Below are 14203 nucleotides of genomic sequence, written 5' to 3' on the forward strand. Positions count from 1 at the left end.
TTGTAGAGCCTTTTGTTACCATTCACTTGCCTTTGTCTCTTGAAATAAGAGGACAGTTTATATTATTGAAAACACTTGCTTTTGTCAAGGCTTTCCCATCAGCTTCTCGCATTCTGGTTTATGAAAAGCAATCTTGTCTTGGAAGTACCCTTGGAGTATTACATACTTTCCCAAAAAATGTTAGCAACCTTGCATGAAAGAATGCCACTATAAGACAAAGATGGCAGTGTTCCATTTTCACTTTTGTTTTACATACAGATTTTCCCCCCTTCCTGTTACCCTTCGCTCTGGTGCTCATGGACAGTTTGGTCTAACCCCCTGCAGTCTACATTCACTGCTGCTGGGTGTAGAAGAGTACTTAACATTGGGATTTCCACAAAGAGTAAGCGATGAAGTTAGACTAAGCTAGATCTTCTAGAGGTTTCCTTTACTCCGTATTTTTCAGAAGAAATAAAGCCAGATAGTTCTTATTTTTCTCCACACTGGCTCCAGTATTCTGGAATTCTTTCAATAAGTTCCTCATTAAAATAACTCTATACTTCAGAGCAACTCCTACATTGTTTCAATTGAGAAGTATTTCATTTTCAGACACATTCAATCCTCCTCTTCAGAAGAGTAAATAACCCAGGAAGCACTTGAAGATGTCATTAGCATACAAGATCTACCATCTTACTTCTTTGGACTTAAGATGCATTTTTAGCATCTTATCTCCTCAAAACCATCATACTCCATAATCTTGTGATGTCAGTATAAATAAGTTATGTACCTGCATAAAGACTGTATATAAACAGTCAGCAAAAGCAGTTCCATGTGTTTCACTTACTTCAGTTCCATTACTTCTGTATTAACAAAAATTCACACGAAGTGAGAGAATAAGTGATTGGAAAATCATATACATTGTACAGTTCAGCTGAATAGTTTCTTCTGTAAGGTTAAGAGAGCTGCATTGTCCTTCAGGCAAAAGCAGCAATGAGTTGGGTTGGGAAGATTTAAGTTCTTAAGTGACCAGTGTTCAAATGTCATTTGATATTGTTTTTGACCCCTTTACGAAGGAAATTGACAAAACATGATTGAAAATATTTATTCTGCTAAAATAGCCTTGATTTGAAGCATTTCAACAGATTACTTCCACCTCACCAAAATCCAGCTCTATACAAATCAGTGTGTGGTGGGCATCCTCTCACTCAAACTAAGTTCAGTTGGTACTCTCCTTCACATAAAATCAGCTGATTAAAACAGACTGCTAAAATGACCATGACAATTTAAGAGCACAACATTTGTAAAACAGACTTCCCTTAAGACACTTAACCACATGATACAAACATTCAGGTGGACACGGAAGTTGTTTCGAGTTTGACCTGGAAATCAATTTCTGAAGAGCTGCATTATCCAGCCCAAAGAATGAAATTAGCATCTTAAATATGGTCCCCATTAAAAATATCCACGCCAACTACACTATATAGCTTTTACATTTGATCTAATTACATAAGCCACAAAGGAAAAAAGTGTCTTTAGAAAGCATGCTTGCCATTGGCATCAAAGCAACCATAACCAGCAAAATTAACATAAACTGCTGGAACTATATAGTTACAAAACGACATAATAATGAAGGCATATTATGTCATCCTTTTTCCCTAGTGATTATTCACATTTTCTGAACTCAAGCTGAACTGCTGAAAACAAGCTAAGTGGCTTCAAAAAACAAAGCAAGTAAAACAATAACAGTTGCAGTGATATTACAAGGAATCTGGAACATACATTGTCTTCAAGTAAGAGTATGATCCAGTAGTACTCCTGAAAATAGATTGCTTTATATCACTTCCCTAGTAATCATAACAAGGTCTGTTACATATGGCATCCAAGTTCACCTTGAATAAATAGTCAGTTGAAATCTACTGCAGTACAGGAGTTTATTGGTGGTACGTCTCCGCAGCAAGAAGAGCCTAAACTTTGTTTCTATTACCTGCAATGGAAAAACGTCACTCAGTTTGTGTTCTGCACAATTGCTCTCTCTGCAGAGAGCAAGCCTTTTATCTGGTGGCAGAAAGGGAGGCACTAACTTCTTAACTAACAGGCAAGACCACAATTTCAGACACTGGAATATATTCTGAAGTGAAGGGCTGGTTGAGATTTGCTTTCTCTCAAAATCTGCTCCCCTTTTTGTACTCCTTTGCTCTTGCCATTTTTCACTCCTTCACATTCATCTACAGTACTTTTGCTTTACCTGTACGCCTATAGCAATGTAAGGTGCAAAGCAGCAGCTAAAAACCAGGGCTCAAAGCTCCGTTTGAGTCTTTCACTCCTGTTGCTCTTCTAAGAGTTAGTGCTTACTACAACAGGTAAGCTGCAAGAAGAATGTTAGTGGATGACAGCAGCATAACTAGATTCACATCTTGTAACATTACATCAACCACTTATCCGTCTGTAATCCACTTCTCCACATCAAACAACTTTTGTCATCTGACTTAGAATATAACTCAGGTTAAAACAAACAGGGCTAGGAAGCACAGTGGCAAGAAGTCTACTCCACACAGCTGCAGCTTCCAATATCTCCTTCCTTCCCCAGTGGGGTACACTACACAAGACTGCCCTATCTTCTTCAGATGCATTTAAGATATACAAGGAGAGTTACATGAATATCCGTGCTTACCTTCTTTAAAAGGAGTTTTTGGAGGAACATTTTCCTTGCTATCATGCTGGAAAGCTTTAGAAGGATCAAAACGCCTAATGCCCCGAATTGCACATAGCTGCTCCTGCAGATCTCTGTTGGTTTGTTTTTCTTTTGCAAGAAGCGCACGCAGTTTTGAGATATCCTAAAGAAAACAGCACTCAAGTTAAGACTACGAACAGTAGGAAAAGATATCCTCCCTATATTATGTAGCCAATCCAAACGCCAACAGATTCCCTGGCTGTTGTGGAGACCAGCAGCTTATTTTAACCTAGCTGATGAAGGGAAACTACAGAAAACAAGGAGTTTGCAGAATTAGCCTGCAAGTATTTGGAAGATTTAACAAAAGAAAGGAAACAAAGCAAGCAATTAAATTCTCAGTTTTTAACTTCTTTGACAAACCTGCCGCAGATGTGTGTTATCTTCCTTCAACTTCATAACATGCTTGATCTTTTGTTTCTGGTTTTGGTGGCCAAGTAGTTTAGCATATGCTTCACTTAGTTTAGTCAGTTCTTCTTGGGCTGCACCATGCTCATTTAAGAGAGAGTTTTTCTCTGCTTCAAATGCATCTAGTTGTTGCTGAAATATATAGTACACTTAGAAAAAAATTAAATGCAGCGTTTTAATTGTCCCCCTCTGCACCCTTCCTCCCATACTGAGATCTACAAATACAGAGATTGGTTCAGGAAAGGAAACTGCTGTCTCAAGGGATAGTAACTTAAATCATTGCAGGAAAAAAGCTGTCAAATGAAGAAATGCATGTTTAATCCTCAAGAACAGAACCTGACTCAACCACACAAACCTTAACACAAGATATCAATGAAAATGTGCTTCCTAACACACCTGAAAAGGCTTAGTTTTGTTATGCAATTCTTCATATAAATTACGCCAGGTCTTTATCTCTTCTTTTAAGCTAGATGTCACATCTTCATCTACAGTTTTCCTAAGAAGCAAGAAATAGAGTTTCATCATTTTTCCTGTTAGCTCTCAGCACTTCTTCCCACTAGCTGTGGTGGGCTGCAATGCACAAGTTCAGCTTCAGAGAAGTCACCTTGATTTTTCCACTTCAGATTTTTTCTTCAGATCTTCAGTTAGCTCTTCCAGTTTTTCCTGTAGTTTAGTCACTTGTATGAGGCAAGACTCTTTTGTTCTCTCTGCTTCTGCTTCTTTTAGTGCAAGCTTTGTCTGGGCTTCTAAAATCATCCTGAGGAAAACGTAAGCCATACTTAATTAACCCAATTAAGCATCCTTAGAGTAACTTAAATAAAATAAAGCTAACTGTGAAAACTTTGAGAAAATTTGAGAAGCTGTTACTGCAATAACTGAAATTAAGATTTGTACTAACAGTACTGTAAGAGAAAAATAGTATAAAAAACACTCAAGTTCAGGGTGTACAGTGAAACTTCCAACTTTTACAAGGAAGGTGTCTTTTGAAAGCAAGGAAACATGTTTCTTATTTGTGACTGTTTAGTACTAGCAACTCTTAATGAGAGATACCTGACTAGTTAGACTTCTGCACAGGTTTGTTCAAGTAGTGTGGATGACTCCAAGGATTTTGAAATTCTCTAATACACTGCTTTCCCTCTCTCACCTCAGCTGTTTGTTACATCATCTAGGTAGAGACTGAGAAGTCTTTTCATGCCAGTCTACCATGACTAAGTTAAAAAACTTCTATTTAAATAAAAGACATCAAGCCAAAAACCCATAACTGTAACAGGAAGTGGAGGAAATATCAAACAGCTAGGGAAAAAATAAAGGACAATACCTCAAACAGAACAAGTGTTTCTAAATAAGTTGGAACAAGCTATGATTGTGTTCTGGGTAACCTTAATATCCTGGCTACGGCTATACAAGACAGCAGAAACATTACAGAATCATTTTTATAAGTCAGGAAAGCAATACAATTATGGAGATCAGAAACGGCCCAACTTAGTTTGGCCAAAAAAATAATTAATGCAGTTGATAGCTGATTCACTAAACAGCTGAAAAGACTAGAGCATAGTTGTTAACTTAACCTCAGCTTTGGAAGCTAGGAGCTGCATTAAGGGAAGTGAGGAAGGAAGGCTAGCACAAACATCATACATTCCCAAACATACAGGCAGTTACCACAGTTGCCTAATACTGGCATTTGTGTACTCAACCTTTTGAGACTCAACTCCCTCATTTCCTGCAATCATCACTTACTCGCCCACAACAGGGGACTTGCACATGATCTGCCACAGTGAGCTGGAAGGACAACACTGAACCACTAAGCTGCCATTCGCTGGTGAGAGAAGCATGCCCATGTAGCTGGCTTTGCTACTTACAGCTGCACAGTGGGCAGAGGAGGGGCTTTTGCCTACGTCAATGCAGTGTGATAGTTTGTTAAAGCACTGTCTGCTTGTGAACAGAATTTGAGATGACATTATTCAGAAAGCAGTGGCAGGTATCTCATACTAATTCAGTATTTGTTTGTCTGCCCCATGGAGCTGATTCATTTGTGGAGCAGTCACTGTAACTGATTTCTGATAAAAGCAATATTCCACCAGAATCAATTAAAGTTTTTCCCTTACTTATGTTCCCAGTAAAGGAAAGCTACATAGAAATTAACTGAATCAATTAGTTTTCTAATGAATATAATCGTAATTCCTTTGGACTATCAATATTTTCAAATTTCAGAATTGGGAAAAGGAAGTTTAGGGTGACACTGAGCACTCATTTCATTTGAGAGAACATCACATTAATTTCTAGTGTAGAAGGCGAGCCTCAGCTAGTATTATTTCTTAAAAAGTTTGTCAGCCCAATACCTTGCAAATTCTTCTTTTGCCTTGTTCTTAGTGTATTCTGCTTCGTGAAGCAGCTGTAGATTATCTTCACATGCTTTTTTTAGATCAGTAACTTGTTCCTGCAGAGAGGAGTTCTCCAGAGTAAGAATACGTATTTCTTCAGCTGTTGTCCTCCTGTAGCTGGTGTGACAGCAGTGTTGTTAATTTAGACGAAATATAGGTTAACCAGTGTAGAGAGCAATCTAAACACACAAATCCACAAAGCCTTAAGCAGCAATACTACAGCTCACACATTTTGGTTGAACACTTAAACACTGACAGACTAAACATATCCGAAGGATTCATCAGCACTCAGTGCCTCATATTCTTCTCAATATACTTCTTCTCAAAGTTTTTGAGTTGTAAGCTTTGCAAGAAGTATAGGAAAAGACATCTTGTTTACTCTCAAAAACTTGCACTGAATCAGGAAGGCTTTCTGCAAGCTATTTTAGAGCACAGAGATAGTCTTCACTAGCTACAGCTTCCACTGAGAATGAAGAGCACTTGGATGTTTGATTAAGTAAAAACAACCACAGCTTCCTGAGCACGACAGTACAACTGACTCATACTCAATAAATTCCTTAACACCAAGTACTCCAACATAAAAACCACTGCTCAAATACCAGCTCTTATATACAATGTGAAATACAAAGGCACAAAAGTAAACAGCATATAGCATCACAGTTCTGGCAACAATTACTGCTGCCCTAGACATTAATGGAACTGAAATACCTTTCAAACTCAGCAATATTCTCTCCCAGTTTATGCAGTGCATTGTTAAGCTCTTCTTGGATTTGCAGAACTGCATTGCTGTGCATTTCCTTGATTTGCTCCAACTCAGCATTCTTCCTGAAATAAGCATTCAATAAGCCATGCTGGACATAAGCATGTCTGAACACATAACCAAATGCTGTTCTCAGTTACAGGAGGCCTGCAGGAGCAGTAATATATTAACCCTGACATATCAGTAAACCTCTGTCACGACTTCTCATAAATCTGAAGATTGTGCTTGAATTCAACAGCTTTAAACACTTCTCCCACTCTGTAACTTCCAAAACATTCATGGAATAGATCTGATACCTGCTAGTATGCTTTCAATACATCCACATCAGTAATAACTTGCTTGAAAAATCTTTCCTATAAACTACCTCATTTAGGGAATAAATACCCAATACAACATGGATCTAGCTAACATTTAACAGTAGCTTCACTGGCACTTTAAGCACATTAATTAAACAGTTTTAAATTAAGACAACTAAAAATTATTTAAATCCCTCAGATTGGTGCTGCCATAACTAATAAAAAATGCAAGAAAAGTTTACACATGTTCAGGTCCCTTTAAAACCTCAATGAAACTCAAAAACTTTATGTACACTGCTGATTCAACTTGTTTATTTCTATAGCTTTAAAGTCAGTTTGTTTCACAAACCCTTTCAACTTTACTTCCATCTGCACAAGTTCAAAGGCTTTAGATTTGGTTTCTTTTTCCAACAGCTTCACCAACTTCTCAGCTTTCTTCTCCTTAGCATGTAGTTCATCCAGCTCATTCATTGCACTCTTCAGCTCCTCTTCCAGGAGACATCTCTCACTTGTTATCTCATCTTGAAGATTTAGTAACTCCTGTTGCATAGATGCAGACAATTCCTGCAGAGTATCACAGTTTAAAACTTAGTTTTCTAAGTATTAAGGGCTACCGTGCAGTGCTGAAACTTAAAAGCACAGAAGTAAGGGCAAATGGGTGAACTAGAACAACAATTATACACCAGCTGTTACTCCCAGGCGATGAGAGCACACAGCTTCTGCTGATCTGCAGCAGAAACTACATTCTATAGATTAATTTGTTAGTAATATAGCAACTTCACTTGTAACCAAAATCAGAACATTTTAGCCTCATTTGGATTACAGTATTTTAGCCTAACTTAGAATCCATATTTACCCTCTCCTGCTGCAGCTGAGAGATGAACTCCTCTTGTTTCTGAAGCAGTTTCTGGTGTTCTTGCTCTTCTAAGAAAATCTGTTTTTTCAGGTCTTCTAATTCAGCATTCATACTCAGGACTCTTCCTCTGCTCTCAGAAGACTCTCTCTCTGCATAGAGTTAGTGTCAGTGCAACAACTAATGCTCTATCTTTAAAGAAGTACATAGTCTTCATAGCTCTGTCACTCTCTTTGAAGTTAATTAGGCATGGAAAAACCAATGTCTTATAGTTCAGGCATCTGGGAATTCATCAAAGCTGGATGAAAGAATCCCATTCTAATTACTTCTGAATGGTAGTAAACTTCAGCTCAATCAATTAGCTTTTATCAAATCGAGTGCTATAGCCGGGGAAAACCTGCTAAATGGTTCCCTCAGGGTTGTGAGGAGTGGGGTGGAGCTGGGAGAGCAGAAGTGGAGAAGTTGTGAAGAGTTCCTGGACGCATTCTTAGTACTTCTATAAACTTTCCACTGCTGACAGTGAAAAGAAGCTGCATATGACTAATTTTCATATTAACACAAAGGAACAAATGTTCAACTTTCAGATTAAAGATTAAAAATGAAAATTATTTCAATGATGTATTGTTTACTTCAGTGTATCGCCTTGGAAATATAAATTTAGACTCAATTGTTTTCATATAGATAGAAACATGCTGAAGCTGAGACATGACTTGCTTAGAATCCACGCTAGCTTTTCAGACAAACACGTGCATCCTGTAGCTAGGCTTAAGGATTTGAGATGCTATGTGAACAGCATTCAAACACTAGCAATTACCTTTTTCTTGTTCAAGCAACTCACACCTTTCATTAAGTGCTCTGATCAGTGTATTTGATTCTTCCTCTTTTGTTTTCAGTGTATCCTTCAGGATCTTGATGTCTTGGTCTTTCTTTATCAGTGCCTCCTCCATCTGAGCAGCATCTAGTTTGTATTTCTCTACAGCTTCTGCAACACTACTGTTGAATAAAATTCATGTATTTGTTACCACAACTTCATTCTTAATATCACATTTTAGCACAAATAAGTGATTGAAATACTGAATACTGTTGGTTTTCAGCAGAAGTTTCCTTACTTAGCCAGACATTTTTGGGGCATTAAAACAAGTTACTTAAAATTAAATGCAATTGATATAAAACCAAGTATTTTAAGTAAAGCTTAAATTTAAAATATGAATTTCAGTTCAACTACAAACAGAATTAGTCACCATATTTCATCTACAGATTATTACTACATCCAGTTTTTATTGGTTTTTTTTTTTAAGATGAGGTTTAACAGAAAAAGCATACATATACAAACCAGAACTCACAAGAATGAGCAGAAAGTATGACAAGTTAATGAGGAACCTGTACTGCCAGTTCATTCAGAAGTAGAACTTGGGAAAAGGGAAGGTGCAGATCCAAGTGAACTAACTTCATTAGAATGCTTCTGTGTTTTCACAATTTTCTGAGCTAAGTACACTTTACTGAGAAGCTGGTTAGTGTTTCCACCTGCCACACAGCACAGAACTGGTAACATACACAATCGGACCGATATTCTTCTGAAGTGCCAGCAGCACTTCAACCTAGCCAGTTGTAAGGTAAATAACTCCCAATGATGGTACTCCACAAGGGGACAGTATAGAGGATGGTATATTTTAAGTAGTTCTATATAGATAGGATACAAATAATACAAAAGAGAAGATGGCTCACCTTTATGATGACAAGGCTCGCAGGGGACTCCACATGGGAGGGATCTCCAAGAAGAGATCCTTCCCTGGTGGTGGTCAGCCCTTAAATGGGGTTTGGGAGAGGTGGAACCAGGCTCCACCCCTTCCACTCACACAGGTATATCACCTTCACCTGTGCCCCCATGGCTGACTCGGTACTCACCTCAGGTGGCCAATCAGTGGTTCAGGCTGTGATTCAGCAGTTCCCATACACCAGTAACCAAGCCAAGCAGCCCCTTCACCCATTCTGTTTTACTACTGTTAAACCTAATTGTTCCCAAACTTCTGCTTCACCAAGAACAAAGCTTAGTTTTACTGCCTTTTAACATACAATTCAAGAATGAAGAACAGTGTTAATTTTACCTGAGCTCTGTGATATATTCCAGGAGTTTTTCAGTGTCAGACTTCTCTTCTACTTTCTCTCTCTCCGTAGCAGATCTAAAACAAGGACACTTTCACTATCCATCAAAGCACTTTAGAGCTACTTGTAGGTTATTTGTTTACAGGTATGCAAGAAGAAATCAGTCACTGAGTCAATACTTAATACTAACGCATTCTTCCCATAATCAAGTGTGGCTGATAAACTGATACTGACTGTAAGAGGCAATTTCATGCTCTTTTATTACTTGTTCCATAGTGTTCTCATTTGCACTAAAACTACTGAATCACATTTTACCACAAATGAGTATGTTAGACAGGCTACATTAGCTAGATAAACTACCACCGTCTCGTTTTGTGAATTGCATTACCTGCATTATTTAAGTACAATTAAAACACACAAATTTAAATATAAAGTATCTGCTCACATTCAAGCACTGGGATACCAGTTGACAGCAAAAGGCTTTTCCTATAAGAAAATTTTTTCCAATGGCCATCACCCAAACTTCTTCCCATAAAATTTATTTCAGGTCACAAGCTGTTAATTTCTGTTTCCTCTCAGTAGAAAAATGGCCTTAATTTCTCTCCAAGATGCATGCTTAAGAATCAACAGCTAAGCACAGCTGATAGTTACATTGTTAAGTCCATTTCCTTCCTTATTACTCACAATTTCTCCTGCAACTGTGCTACTTTTCCTTTTGAATGCTCCAGATTCCTTTGTACTTCCTGGAGCTTCATTTCCATGTTCTCCTGCCTTGCAAGTGCAGTCTGGAAAAAGGCAATTGTTACCAACAAAACTGGATTTAGTATGAAGAGTGTCTATTTTCTTAGAGCTATGAATATTTTTTAAATTTACAACCATGATTTAATTACAGTACTTGCTGCTATGCTAAATGTGACTCTCTCAAAGTATCCATCTGCAGATATATAAATTGTTTGTTAGAGCTACAGGCATTCACTACCCAGAAAACTCACACATAGCTAAGAGCCACATTTATGGCCACTGGTTTTCAAATTTCAAAAATCAGCTGTCTGACCAGACTGATACCATAAAAGTACTGTTTCAAGACTCTTACTCAGAGTTACTTTACTTAACAACAGCAAAATAAGGAACAGCCATTATTGATCATGTTTCCTAATTCCACTGAAAGGAAAGGAAGCTTGAGTTGGACAGAAAAAAACCAGAACTGATGCAAGCTCTTTATTGACAGCTCCTGAACAGACCAATCCTGTGCAGTACAAAGCAGCTTACCTTTTCCTTAGCACCCCTCTTGTTTCTGAGTTTCATTAACTCCATGCATAGACTGCTCATTTTCTTCTGCACACTATCTTCAGATAGCTTATTAGAGATTAACAAACAACAGTAAGCATAACACCTTCATATGAAAGATTCAGTCTTTTAGAAGTGTTTCCCACCCACAACACTGATCTCCGCCTGTCTCAGTAACTGTCATTAGTAAGGCCAGCTCTGTCTTTACATAACATCCCAATGTAATCCCAACATGCACATAACATCCCAAACAAGACATGCTCCGGACACAAGGCAATGAAGAGGCATGGAAAACATCAACAGGGAAGTTTCCTTTTGACTAGGGCACTTAGCAACAGACAAGTCAGAACAAATAAGCATCTTTATCTGAATACCTTAGATTTTAGTAGTTCATTGGTTCTAGTTAATTCCAGAAGCTGTTTTTTCAGGCAAGCAACGTTTGCCAAAAGAGATGTTTTCTCCTGAACTGCAGCACTCAGCTTAGCCTCCATCTTAACAAAGTCTTCATCCAGGGCCTGAAGTTTCTTATCCTGCTCTCCACGCTCTCTCACTAACGCACGAATCTAAAACAAATCAAGTTGTCTTTTCTGTTTTATGATATTATGCTTAAAATCCTGAAGTTATGACTGCTGTTTTCCCTAAAAGGCTGATGATCTGAACTGTAGTGATTCACAAACAGGACACATCTTCGATTTTGTCATTCACAGACAGGACGTTATACAGAAATGTATTGCATATAAAAACAGAATAAGCACAACTGCAGCTCTCAGCTGCCTTACTGGGAAAATACATCTCCTTCTCTTGGCTGAGAAATACGAAGACACAACATGACATCTGCAAAAACTGGAGCAGATATGAGTTCATAGACATGTACTGAAAGGAAGAGTTGCTGCTTCTTAAACCCTAAAATTGTCAGTTTTTGAGGAAAAAAATTACAAGACTAAAAAAAGATTTAAATAACACAAACCATTTTGGGGGTAGAAAACATAGGACTAGATTCCTCTATTTTCTATTAAGAAAAAGGTTTAGCTGCACAGCTGCTCAGGATTAGTAGGAATTAATACAATCCCATTCAACTAACAAGCCCAGTGTTTCCTACAAACTGATAATCTCTGCTCTGTGTAGAGCACATGTGTACTAAGTTACGTAAAAGAAGCAAATTCTGCCAGCTTGTATTTTTAACTTGGGAAATCAGCCAACATTAAGTGAATGCAGTTCTGTGACAATGTATTCATACCTCCTTCTCCAGTGTCTTCTGTTTCTTTTTCTCTCTCATGATGATAAGATCTTTTCGAGGCTTCAGACTCCCACTAACCGGCTGTTGAAAACAAACTTATCAGAAGTATTTTAACTGATTTCTAGCTGCATAATATTAGTTTAGCAACAGGCAAGCATAAGTATAGACAATACTGTTAAAGTCACTCAACATCAGAAGAAAATATCACTCCTACAGAGAGGACAGATGAAGATCAGTTCAACTGCTGCACCTGCTTAAATAGAGAGCTCCCAGCAATTGAGAGAGGAAGGAGACTGAGAAAGTGTGAAACAAACACACCTCCATAGCTACATAACAACATGTTGACCCCTCAAATGCAGCTAGGCTCGCAAAGCTTCTTCCTATATCATAAATACGAATAAATTGAACTACTAAGAGCTATTATTCAACTCATTAATCTATCCATCTTTAAACCTACAGCCTTACAGATCACACTGAGAACTCAAATACAGTATAATCCCCACTTTGCTTCTTGAACCACTAGGAATATGCTGTGGTCCAGCCACCATATAATAAACAGCAGAAACAAAATCTTAAGAGAAGTAGCTATGCTGTAGTCGTATGACAAGAACTAATGAAAATAAACATAACCCCCCAAAAACCAATCCACATTAATTCAAGTATCATATAGCCAGTCTGCAAAGCAGAAAAGACACTCTGTAGGCTCAAGTAACCATCACATGATCCCCAAAATCCAGTTATTTATTTTTCTCTCCTCTGTTACTAAGGAATCCAGGCACAATAACACGCACTGCATTTCACCTAGGTTAAAGTTAATAATGATTGTATAAAAAAGGAAGTAATTTAACTACACACAGTGGGGTTTAACCAGAATTAACAGTGCTGCAAATGCCACAGAAAAGTCTTACCAGTGATCCAAGAGATGCATTCCTCCTTCCACTTCCAAAGCTGGTTGTATTCTCATTGTTCAGACTCGTCTCACCTGCAAAAGGATACAGAAAAGAATGGTGAAGGAAAAGGATGCATATGGTTAGAAAAATTTCACTGAACTAGATAAAGGCAGTTAATTTGCTATACAAAGGACAGAAAGCAACATGATTATTAGACTAAGCACCTCACAACGTAAAGCTAACTACTTTCTTACTGCAATCAAACAATCACTATTAGTCAGCTGGGCACATGCAAGTCCAGAGACTGACTACCAGGTAGCAGCCCATGTTGAGAAATTAGCTTGTGCCAAGCTTACAATACCTATCCAGGTTCACACTGTTAGCTTTCAACCACAAGATGCCTCATATCTCAAAAAAGGCACAAACAAATGCGAGAATATCACTAGAAGCAAGACTAGTGAAGTTAATGGGTCACTATCTTAATACAAAGCACAGACAGAAGAGATCACATATAAAATTATTGGTGGAATAAAGATTGGAACAGTTGTTTTCACAGCCACGAGTTGGAAAGCAGGCAGTGAGCTGCGGGAACAAAGCTTAAAGCAGAAGAACGAAACAGTAACAGCACACAAGCATTAGCAACTGCAGCTTTAAAAGGTATTGGAGCACAACTTCCAGGGCTACTTACTCTCCTGCTTCCTGACGTAGTGGTGCGGCTCAGAGGACGCAGAGCTCCTCGGGGCAGCTGAAGGCTTGGCGTCATGGGAGCTCCGTAACAAGCCACGTGCTATAAAACAGAAGCACACAACAGGAGAGACGTGGTACGAACAGTGACAGAGGTTTCAATGGACATGAGCCGAACCCATACTCTTCATCCTCTCCGTACAGCCCCAACTCAGCCCAGCGCGAAGGGACTCCGACACCCGCTCAGCCACGGCCCCTCCCGCCACCCCCCGCAGCACGGAGCCCCAGTACACAGCAGCATCACAGCAACGACCGCTTCCCAGCTCCGGCCCGCAGCCCGGCCCCAAGCGCACCCGCCGCGCCGCAGGACTCCATGACCGCTCCCTGCGTTCAAAGGCAATAACGTCCGCCGCCACGCACCGCGGGCGGCCAATCGGCTCCTTCAGCGCCGGGCGGGATCGGCCAATCAGCGCTCCTCGTCTGGAGCGTGCGCGTTGCGAGCGGGAAGAGAGCGCAGGTGAGGGCTGTGCGCATGCGCAATGTTTCACTTCCGGGTCGGGGCGGAGCGGGCGTCCCGCGTCCCGCGTCCCGCGTGTC

At 39.2% G+C, this 14203-nt stretch overlaps 1 protein-coding gene across 1 annotated transcript; it reads right to left on the reverse strand.

Annotated features, from left to right (window-relative positions):
- Positions 1 to 1922: 1922 nt before the first annotated feature.
- On the reverse strand, positions 1923 to 13006 carry HMMR (hyaluronan mediated motility receptor). The gene is made up of 16 exons (XM_065734497.1): positions 12941 to 13006; positions 12033 to 12113; positions 11170 to 11358; positions 10778 to 10864; positions 10193 to 10293; positions 9511 to 9585; positions 8220 to 8398; positions 7409 to 7557; positions 6902 to 7116; positions 6205 to 6321; positions 5455 to 5613; positions 3720 to 3872; positions 3512 to 3611; positions 3071 to 3247; positions 2651 to 2813; positions 1923 to 1963 (listed from the first exon to the last, which is right to left on the reverse strand). Exons 2-16 carry the CDS (start codon positions 12069 to 12071, stop codon positions 1944 to 1946), a joined length of 1923 nt encoding a protein of 640 aa, XP_065590569.1. The 5' UTR covers positions 12072 to 12113; positions 12941 to 13006; the 3' UTR covers positions 1923 to 1943.
- Positions 13007 to 14203: the final 1197 nt, after the last annotated feature.

This window comes from Cyrtonyx montezumae, unplaced genomic scaffold, assembly GCF_038088225.1.
Source record: "Cyrtonyx montezumae isolate F1298 unplaced genomic scaffold, pur_monq_1.0 scaffold_18, whole genome shotgun sequence".
NCBI classification, from domain to species: Eukaryota; Metazoa; Chordata; class Aves; order Galliformes; family Odontophoridae; genus Cyrtonyx; species Cyrtonyx montezumae.